This window comes from Clarias gariepinus, chromosome 1 (assembly GCF_024256425.1).
Source record: "Clarias gariepinus isolate MV-2021 ecotype Netherlands chromosome 1, CGAR_prim_01v2, whole genome shotgun sequence".
NCBI classification, from domain to species: domain Eukaryota; kingdom Metazoa; phylum Chordata; class Actinopteri; order Siluriformes; family Clariidae; genus Clarias; species Clarias gariepinus.
The window spans coordinates 51,765,743-51,777,500 of NC_071100.1; the positions used below are offsets into that span (position 1 = coordinate 51,765,743).

General features: G+C 44.7%; 1 protein-coding gene across 3 annotated transcripts in view; it reads right to left on the bottom strand.

Moving 5' to 3' along the window:
- The window catches only part of myo9b (myosin IXb), a 65,007-nt gene continuing 53,249 nt past the window's right edge, over window positions 1-11,758 (bottom strand). For 2 of the 3 annotated variants that reach the window (XM_053485502.1, XM_053485349.1), the window contains 14 exons: window positions 11,752-11,758; window positions 10,009-10,116; window positions 9,682-9,858; window positions 9,408-9,449; window positions 9,193-9,304; window positions 8,912-8,985; window positions 8,412-8,604; window positions 8,155-8,283; window positions 7,925-8,030; window positions 4,972-5,103; window positions 4,504-4,627; window positions 4,110-4,210; window positions 2,920-3,041; window positions 1-1,680 (listed from right to left, as the gene is read on the bottom strand). The exon at window positions 11,752-11,758 is cut by the window's right edge and continues 175 nt beyond it. In XM_053485502.1, coding sequence (XP_053341477.1) covers window positions 1,520-1,680; window positions 2,920-3,041; window positions 4,110-4,210; window positions 4,504-4,627; window positions 4,972-5,103; window positions 7,925-8,030; window positions 8,155-8,283; window positions 8,412-8,604; window positions 8,912-8,985; window positions 9,193-9,304; window positions 9,408-9,449; window positions 9,682-9,858; window positions 10,009-10,116; window positions 11,752-11,758 — 1,588 coding nt within the window. In that variant the 3' untranslated portion in view covers window positions 1-1,519. Of the gene's footprint in view, window positions 1,681-2,908; window positions 3,042-4,109; window positions 4,211-4,503; window positions 4,628-4,971; window positions 5,104-7,924; window positions 8,031-8,154; window positions 8,284-8,411; window positions 8,605-8,911; window positions 8,986-9,192; window positions 9,305-9,407; window positions 9,450-9,681; window positions 9,859-10,008; window positions 10,117-11,751 lie in introns of all 3 variants that reach the window. The other variant, XM_053485426.1, reaches the window with a different exon arrangement.

Here is an 11,758-nt window from a genome sequence, read left to right on the forward strand (position 1 = left end):
TGACGCTACAAAGATTTATTTTCCATAATATACAGAGAAAGAGAGAGAGAGAGGAAGAGGGAGATGAATTTACAGATGTTTGTGGATTAAACTTAACACACCAAAGAGAAAGAAGCTCAAGGATAGATGATATTCTCACACACACACACTCACACACACTCACAGGACATCATTATTTTTTATAATAATGATAGACAGACGAACATTCCGACTCTAATCTGTTTCATTAAAACGTTCTCTTTTTCTTAATAAACTTGTACGAGCTCTAATAGTAACACCTGAGGAACACACACTCAGTATAAACTCTGACCCCCACTCTGAGACTTTGTTCAGTAATCTGTCATTAAACACACTCTGCTCAGAGGAGTGAAATAATACAATATGAAACAGGAAGTCGCGTCGCTGGTGACGTCGTTACGCAACAAACACAATCAGAGGAGTTCTTAAGGTCAGGGAGCGATCCTCCAGCCTCCGCCGCGTCCTGGTAACGTGTGAACGCTGTACTCTGTGTGTATGTGTGTGTGTGTCCTTTACAGAATACACTGATGATTTCAGAGGCATGTGAAACATCCTGCTCGTCAGGTTTCGGAGCAAAACGTTTTCTCGTCCCCGTGACCTCGGCCTTATCACCGGCAGGCTGGAGAACAAAACACACGCGTTCAGGAGGAGAGAGTGTGTGAAGGTGACCTGAGAGGAATTTACAGCTCAAACACTACCTGTATCAGGAGTCATGGTTAGCGTTAGCGCTCAGTAGCGCGAGTGTGTGATTTAAGACGCAGTGTGAGTGTAGAATGCGAACTTTTATTAAAAAAAAACCAAACAGACGAGTGTGAGGATTTCTACACAGGAAGAGCGTCTGGTGTCTGCTCTAAAACCCCTGTGTATATATATATATATACACACACACACACACACACACAACATTTACGCTTTATTAAAACTCTAATTGAATAATCTCATTCCCTCACATTTAAAGTGTTCCCTGGTGTGTTTGCTGCGTAGTGACGTTAGCAATATTAGCGCGTTTCTGCAGGAATTTCATTTTTAAAAAAGTAAAGTTTTTCATTTTGTCTTTACTGCTAGCGTGAGGTAACTCTCCTTTAACGGATTAGCCGTAGCGCACCAAGAAACATTCCCACTGCTCGTCTGTAGCTCTGTTTAGCTAGCTCACTAACTAACAAATGCTAGCTAGCAGTTGGCAAACAATCAGTTCATGTTCTAACAGTCCAGAAGGTTCTTTGTGAATAATGTTGTTAGGGCATTTTTTATTGAATATTAGTTACTTTAATAATTATTTCAACAATTAGCTAGCTATTAGATTTAGCTCCTGCTATCCTGTCTGGGGAAACACTTCGCTTAATCCTAACCAAGGCGACAGCCTCTGGCAAAATCTCAACACAAATATGTAAATGAGCTCAAAGGAAACTGTTAGCTTAGGTACACTTGGCTAACTCTGGTCTGTAAACGATGCTAACAATATTGCACGTGTCCTGTGGTGGTACAGTGACTGCACTGTATGCTAAACGTCATCATCTATAAAGGGGATGTCGAGGTCAGTGAAGCGTCCACTCAGTTTTGAATCCTCGCGGCCATCTTGGATGACACGCGTAGTTTGAGCGCTGCCTTGCCTGTGAGTGTTCTCCTCAGGAAGCTTTGGAGGCTCCATTGCACTCAGCTGACCTGAAACAGAAACTTTACGTTAATATCATGTAGCACAGCATTGTCTCACTATCACGCCTATAAATACCTTATTCGAATTGCATACATCATGTGACAAACTTACGCTGCATCGTGCTAGCTGCCGGGGTCAGTTATACACCCTTAAGATGGTGCGTTAGCATGGCCCCATAGCAATAGTAGAAGAAACAAGCATTATATCACAGCAGAAGCAATCGCTAACAAAAGCTACTTACACCAATCAGCCATGACATTAAACCCCCTGACAGGTGAAGTGAGTAATGCTGATGATCTGGTTACAGGCCACCTGTCAGGGGTGGAATAAATCAGCCAGCAAGTGACAATTTTGTTCCTGAAGTTAATGTGCTGGAAGCAGAAAAAATGTGTGAGCGTGAGGATCTAAGTGACTTTAACACAGGCCGAGGCTCGGCCGATTCAATGGAAGAGCTGCTGAGGACCAAACTGCGAAAGAAGTGAACACTGGTTCTAACAAAAAGGAGTCAGAACACACAGTGCTCTGCAGTTTGTTACGTATGAAGCTGAGTAGCTGCAGACTGGTCAGGTGTCCACCACCAAAAGCTCCTACAATGGGCACGTGAGCATCAGAACACGGAGCAATGGAAGAAGGTAGTAGGTGGCCTGGTCTGATGGGTCACGTTTTCTTTTACATCATGTGGTATTAATTTCACCTCATAATTCTTCAGATCCGATCGAGCGTCGGTGGAATGTGCTGGAGACACACATCTGATCCATGTCTGATCCACCACATCCAGTTACAGGAGTTAAAGGACCTGCTGCTGATGGTTTGGTGCCAGATACCACACACACCTTCAAAGGTCTGGTGGGGTCCAGGCCTTGATGGCTCTGGGCTATATAGTATAAGGCAGGTGGGTTTATAGTTATGGCTGATCGTTTATGGTTATGGCTGATCGCGCATAGAGGTTGAGGTTTCAAACGAAAATATAGAAACACTAACAGCATGAACACTAAACCGAAGCACACCAGACAAGAAGAATCTGAAGTGTCCTAAAACAAACAAAACCCCAAGTGAACCCTGAGCTGAACACAGGAGGAACCTCAGAGGAATCCGAGAGGAACCTGAGAGGAACTGTAATGGAACTTGGGGAAAAATCCAAAAGGAACCCCAAAAGACCCCTAAAAGAACCTAGCGAGTGGAGCCACCTTTTCTTCATGCAATCACGCCATGCAAAATGTTTAAACGCGACTGTACCTGTTACTGACCTTCCAAGTCAAGGTAAGTGATTTTGTCCTCGAGAGGACTCTCAGCGCTCACTGTGCTTTCACAGTCCAGGTTGTCGTTATCAGAACCGTCCAGGTCCGGCAGCATGTAGGCCAGCTTATTCCTAACACACAGAAATTAACACTTCACAGTTAATTTACACAGAGCTAACATGCTACATTGCTAAATCACGCTCAACAAACTAGCTAAGTAAAATTAATTCTCTGAACTTTGGCTAACAGATAAAGCTACCTAGCCTGGATTAGCTTACTTAAATTTAGTAATAAAATTGAAATATATTTGTAATAATTTAAAGTAAAATCCAAATACAGCTTTTTTTTTTAATGGGGGGGTGTTCCCGATTTTCTCCCCAATTTAGTCGTGGCCAATTCCTTCCCATCACTAGGGGGTTCCCACATTAAGGCTACTACTATTATTCAGCCGGGAGGGCCGAAGACTATCACGTGTTTCCTCCAAAGCGCGTGACGCCAGCCAACCGCATCTTTTCGAACTGCTTGCCCACGCATTTGGAGGAAAGCGCTAGCCACTCCTTCCACGTACGCGAGCTCACAGACGCCCCTGATTGGCTGTAGAGCCAATTAATTTTGATTAATTGATTAATGTGGGAGCACAAAGTACCTTTCATCCCTACCCTTTGAGAGAGCTCGGCCAATCAGCTCTCTCCAGATCTCCGGCTGTGAGAGGTAACAGCATCACCCGGGGATCAAACCAGCGATCCCCGGATGATAGGGCGAGCACTTTACCACTGCGCCACTCGGAGGCCCTATCCCAATACATCTTTGACAAATGTATACAATTATGACATAAGAAAAAAAAAAATTTAATCGGCAAAATGTTAGCCACCAATCCAATGTTACTTTTCTATATTCTCTAAAAGTCTCAGTAGAACACAAAACACTTTCGTTTTCCTCATGCCAATCCTAGCTAGCTTTAAAGTGACTGGCGGTCATTAGCTAAAATTAGTAGCTAGCTAATTTATTTAAAAAAAGTATTTTTCATTAAATACAGCCAGCATGCTAGTGTTCACACTGATGGGAGTATACACAGGTGAACAGTTAGCGTAGCAGTTAGCGCTCCGTCTGCAGGCTAATGCAATAGCCTATATAAGGCACGAAAGCACAGTGTATGCTAACGCTAACTGTTACAGGTTATACCAAATGTAACAACTGACTTCTCGTGCTTTATGGAACGGATTCTCTCTAGCAGCGTGTTCTCCATGTCCAAGCTGTCCATCCGAGACATGTCCACTTTTCCCTGCGGGTTCTCCATCACCTGATAGACAAGAAACTGCACGTTACACTGCCATCAGTGGTACCGGAACGCAACTCTATCACACACACACACACACACACACACACACACACACACACACACACACACACACACACACACACACACACACACACACGTCCATCCACACCAGATGCTAATCAGTGTAAGGAGTCTCTAGTGTCACTAGCTGTAATCTTGAGGCCAAGCTTATCTCATAAAACACCTGGTTAAAAGAATAAAACTTCAGGTGCTAACCATCTCAGTATGCTAAGTGTATTAGCATGCTAACTGACCGTGTTCTGTCTACGCAGTGTGAGCTGTTTTACTGCCAGAGCCTCGGCGTGTTCCAGCTGCTGGATCTCTTTCATCTTCTCATCATATCGCTTCATCTGTTCCAGGATCAACACCTCCAAACACCTAAACACACACACACACACACACACACACACACACAGAACCTTATCTTCCCTACAGTCCTCTTTGATTAAGACTGTTATTAAACTTAAAACACTGTTGGGTTTTTGTATGTAGAGTATCGTCACTCTGTGATCAGCAGCTGCAAAGTAGGGAGATGGAAAAGGGGGAGGTCCTCTGCTGGCCAAACACAGTATGACATGGTACAATTATAAAACGCAGAACACAGCCATGCCCAAAACACCCTGTTTATGGTTTAAAAAAGTATTAAGTTCTCAGGTGTGTGTGTGAGAGAAAGTGAGGGAGAGAGTGTTGGTGTTCTCCGTGTGTGTAGTGAAGTGTCTCACAGCGTGGTCTTGGGCAGGTCTTTGACGCTGAGCAGCGGGTCGGAGACGTCGGGGCAGCGCAGGACACACGGGGCGAACACGATGGCCAGAGCGTTAGCAGACATCCGGTTATGAGTCTCCTCCCTCGCCACTCTGACAGAACACACACACACACACACACACACACACACACACACAGAGCAGTTTAGGACACTCCCACAGACTAACGCTGATGTGTATGAGGCCTGTAGAGATCCTACAGATGATGGCACCGCCCCAGAATGCACTGCGGTGTGGTTGTTTGTGTCACTGTGTTGCAGTCGAGTTATCGAGTCGAGTTTTGGAGATTATATCTCCATCACCTGCATCTTCATCACCAGCATTCCCATCTCTATCACCTGCATTTCCACAACCTGCATCTCCATCTCCATCACCTGCATTTCCACAACCTGCACCTCCATCTCTATCACCTGCATTTCCATCACCTGCATCTCCATCACCTGCATCTCTATCTCTATCACCTGTATAACTATCACCTGCATGTCCATCTCTCTCACCTGCATCTCCATCTCCTGCATATCCATCTCCTGCATCTCCATCACCTGTATATTGTAACTATCACCTGCACCTCCATCACCTGCATCTCCATCTCTATCACCTGCATCTCCATCTCTATCTCCATCATCTGCATCTTTACCTCTATCTCCATCACCTGCATCTCCATCTCTATTTCCAACATCTGCATCTTTATCTCTATCTCCATCACCTGCATCCCCATCTCCTGTATAACTATCACCTGCATCTCCATCACCTGCATCTCCATCTCCTGCATCTCCATCTCCTGCATCTCCATCTCCTGCATCTCCATCACCTGCATCTCCATCTCTATCACCTGCATCTCCATCTACTATCATCTCCATCACCTGTATAACTATGACCTGCATCTCCATCATCTGCATCTCCATCACCTGTATAACTATCACCTGCATCTCCATTCCTGCATCTTCATCTTTATTACCTGCATCTCCATCACCTGCATCTCCATCACCTGCATCTCCATCTTTATTACCTGCATCTCCATCACCTGCATCTCCATCTACCTGCATCTCCATCTACCTGCATCTCCATCTACTACATCTCCATCACCTGCATCTCCATCACCTGCATCTCCATCACCTGTATAACTATCACCTGCATCTCCATCAACTGCATCTCCATCACCTGTATAACTATCACCTGCATCTCTATCTCCATCACCTGCATCTCCATCACCTGCATCTCCATCTGCTGCATCTCCATCTGCTGCATCTCCATCTCTATCACCTGCATCTCCAACTACTCCATCTCCAGCTACTGCATCTCCATCTCCTGCATCTCCATCACCTGCATCTCCATCACCTGCATCTCCATCACCTGCATCTCCATTAACTCCATCTCCATCTCCATCATCCCCATCACCTGCATCTCTATCACCTGCATCTCCATCACCTGTATAACCATCACCTGCATCTCCATCACTTGCATCTCCATCTTTATTACCTGCATCTCTATCTCCATCACCTGCATCTCCATCACCTGCATCTCCATCTTTATCACCTGCATCTCCATCTCTATCACCTGCATCTCCATCTCTATCACCTGCATCTCCATCTCTATCACCTGCATCTCCATCTCTATCACCTGCATCTCCATCTCTATCACCTGCATCTCCATCACCTGCATCTCCATCACCTGCATCTCCATCACCTGTATAACCATCACCTGCATCTCCATCACTTGCATCTCCATCTTTATTACCTGCATCTCTATCTCCATCACCTGCATCTCCATCACCTGCATCTCCATCTTTATCACCTGCATCTCCATCTTTATCACCTGCATCTCCATCTCTATCACCTGCATCTCCATCTCTATCACCTGCATCTCCATCTCTATCACCTGCATCTCCATCACCTGCATCTCCATCACCTGCATCTCCATCACCTGCATCTCCATCACCTGCATCTCCATCACCTGCATCTCCATCACCTGCATCTTCATCTCCTGCATCTTCATCTCCATCACCTGCATCTTCATCTCTATCTTAATCACCTGCATCTTCATCTCTATCTCCATCACCTGCATCTTCATCTCTATCTCCATCACCTGCATCTTTATCTCTATCTCCATCACCTGCATCTCCATCTCTATCTCCATCACCTGCATCTCCATCACCTGTATAACTATCACCTGTATAACCATCACCTGCATCTCCATCTCTATCACCTGCATCTCCATCTCTATCACCTGCATCTCCATCACCTGCATCTCCATCTCCATCACCTGCATCTCCATCTCCATCACCTGCATCTCCATCACCTGCATCTCCATCACCTGCATCTTCATCTCTATCTCCATCACCTGCATCTCCATCTCTATCTCCATCACCTGCATCTCCATCTCTATCTCCACCACCTGCATCTCCATCTCTATCATCTCCAACACCTGCATGGCTTGGAGCTACACATCCTGCTCCTGTGCTCCCAGTGATCCAGACCTCATCTGCCCTCTGCACCTGCTGACTCCCTGTGCTGAACTGGACTTCATGTTCATTTAAAGCTTCTGTTATATTGAACTTTCACCTGCATAACACACATGATGTTATATCATTTCTATCTGTTATCACCCAAATGAGGATGGGTTCCCTGTTGAGTCTGGTTCCTCTCAAGGTTTCTTCCTATTGCCATTTCAGGGAGTTTTTCCTCATCACTATCTGCACAATCTGATCATTCTGATTCACACACATTCACTTTCTCACAGCCTCAAATTTATAAATATCTGAGTGTTGTGAAAATTAAATGTGCGGTTCAAATGTGTGAATTCAGCAATAATCTGATCATTAACATTCTCAGGAGCCACTGCAGCGTCTGCATGAGTGTGGTCATGTGACCACAGGATCGTCCTACAGTAACAGTGTGTGTGTTGGGAAACGTACTTGACCAGGTGGAAGATGAGACGCTCCAGCGTGCTGTAGTTCGGAGCAGGAAGTTCCTCTACCTTCCTGTAGATGGCTCTCAGTCTCTCTGAGGTCTCTGGCATGTCTGAGCAAAAGTCGAGAAAAACACACACTTACTTCCTGTCCATGACATCATCACAAGTCATTAGCAGCTGCAGCAATGTGTACTGTATGTGTGTTTAAAATTGTATAAAATGGGAAACACACACCAGCCGCATACAGAAAGTCGTTGTAGAGGTTCAGGGTCATCAGAGGTTCAGGTAACTCCCTTAACCAGGACTTAATCAGACCTGTAACTGTGTGGATCTGATAATTATCCAGACAGGCACTCTGAGGATCTGAAACACACACACACACACACACACACACACACATACACACACTGATCATCATCACAACACAGTGAAAGTATCAGAGTGACTGAGGGCTTCCTGTGAGTGTGTGTGTGTGTGTGTGTGTGCCTCACTTGTGTTCAGCAGCTGATGGAGTTCTCTAGCCTTGAGGGTGGAGCCTGACTTTCTGTAGATTCCCTCAGTGTAGAGTCCATTCATCTCCACATGCGCCAACATCCTCTCCAGCACACAGGGTACCAGCTCCGCCCCGCTGGTCAGAGTGGGCAAGTGCACCCCAAAGTACACAGTGACTTTACTTGCTTCAGTCTGTAACACACACACACACACAAAATGGTAAACAGTTACCAAAGATGCCACAGGTGGATGGACAGATGTTGTTGCCATGGTAACACATAGCCAGGGAATAACAGAGCTCTCGGAATACTGCTCGACCAATCAGAACAGTGGATCCGAACTAATGATGAATAATTAGTGTTAAAGGAAAGAAGGAGGTTCCATTGGTAATGAGACAGCTGTACTAACACTGCACCAGTAGGGGGCGATGATGGCGTGAGCTCCAGACTGACAGATACAGTACAGTATGGTAATTAAATGACTGATTGGCGTCACTTACCTTCTTCTCCCCATGTTTAGAGCAGTGTGTTATTATCTTGCTTAAACACTTCCTGTGACACACCATCTTACACACTGAAACAAATTATAACACACACACACACACACACACACACACACACACCAGATTACTGATCTGTAACACTCTCTCAAATCACACACCTATTTACTATTCACTCAGTCCACTGTGGGTGTGTCCCAAACCACAGTAGCCCAAAGAGAAATGCACTGTGTAGTGAAGATGGGTGTGAGCAGTAGAGCAGTGCATTCTGGGTAACTCACCACTGCACATACAGGCTTTCTCCATGCCCCAGATGAATGAGCCGCACATGTCACATGACTGAACGATGGTGACTTGGTACGTACAGAACACGTGATCCAGGGGACTGTCAGGCTACACACACACACACACACACACACACACACACACACAGTATGTACTACAGTGTAGTGTAGAACATCAGGAACAATTGTATAAATAACGTAAATAAACTTACACACTTGTCGTTCTCCCGCATCCTCTTCATCTTTTTGGTGGGCTGAAGGTAAAGTACATCACACAGTATAGAGTAAATTATAATAATATAATTATAACGATAACACACACACACACACACACTGAACACGTACTGTAATATACTTATTTAGAATTTTCTACGTATTTAAACGTTGCTGTTACATTACCGTTACTAACACGTTATGATGATAATAATGTTCACGGCCCTTCACACCCTCACTACTACTGATGTTGTTAACAGTGTGAGTGTGTACCTTGCTGAGGTCGAACTCTGATGAGGCGCGTTTAATCTCGGCTCTGATGAAGCCGTCCAGCACTGTCTGGAACAGATTCACCACCAGAGGCACCTCGTCCTTCTTCTTCTGCGCAGCTAAACTCGACACTTTAGTTTTATATCCCTGCAGCAGACCCTGATAACTGATCTGAGGGTTCTGTTTATCTCTCTCACACACACACACACACACACACACACACACACACACACACACACACAGCCAGAAAACAGTCAGCAAAAGTGAACACTCAGTAAATAATAAGTGAATGAATAGTGTGTGTGTGTGTGTGTGTGTGTGGTTCCTCACCGAGAGCGAGTACATGCTCTTAATTGTGTCTCTGAACTGTGTTGTGGCCGTAAAGAAAATCACCTCCGTTTCTGAGAGAGACTTAGCCCTGGACTGTAGATCATTCATCTGAGGGTAACACACATCAACTACACGCATCAACTACACGCATCAACTACACGCATCACACATCAACTACACGCATCACACATCAACTACACGCATCACACATCAACTACACGCATCACACATCAACTACACGCATCAACTACACGCATCACACATCAACTACACACATCAACTACACACATCACACATCAACTACACACATCACACATCAACTACACACATCACACATCAACTACACACATCACACATCAACTACACACATCACACATCAACTACACACATCACACATCAACTACACACATCACACATCAACTACACACATCAACTACACACATCACACATCAACTACACGCATCAACTACACGCATCAACTACACACATCAACTACACACATCACACATCAACTACACGCATCAACTACACACATCACACATCAACTACACGCATCAACTACACACATCACACATCAACTACACGCATCAACTACACACATCACACATCAACTACACGCATCAACTACACACATCACACATCAACTACACGCATTACACATCAACTACACGCATCACACATCACACATCAACTACACACATCACACATCAACTACACACATCACACATCAACTACACACATCACACATCAACTACACGCATCAACTACACACATCACACATCAACTACACACATCACACATCAACTACACACATCACACATCAACTACACACATCACACATCAACTACACACATCACACATCAACTACACACATCACACATCAACTACACGCATCACACATCAACTACACGCATCACACATCAACTACACTCATCACACATCAACTACACGCATCACACAACTACACGCATCACACATCAACTACACGCATCACACATCAACTACACGCATCACACATCAACTACACACATCACACATCAACTACACACATCAACTACACACATCAACTACACACATCACACATCAACTACACACATCACACATCAACTACACACATCAACTACACACATCAACTACACGCATCACACATCAACTACACGCATCACACATCAACTACACGCATCACACATCAACTACACGCATCACACATCAACTACACGCATCACACATCAACTACACGCATCACACATCAACTACACACATCAACTACACACATCAACTACACACATCAACTACACACATCAACTACACACATCAACTACACACATCAACTACACTCATCACACATCAACTACACTCATCACACATCAACTACACTCATCACACATCAACTACACACATCACACATCAACTACACACATCACACATCAACTACACACATCACACATCAACTACACACATCAACTACACATAAACTACACACATCAACTACACACATCAACTACACACATCAACTACACACATCAACTACACACATCACACGTTAGTTACACACATCAACTACACACATCACACATTAATTACACTCATCAACTACACACATCAACTACACACATCACACATCAAAACATGCTAAGTGAACACAAACGTCACCAAGTATTACCAGGTAAGTGTCCAGGAACTAAGTGCAGAATAACAGAGTGTACGTACTCACACGCACATGCCGCGCACACACACACACACCTGATTT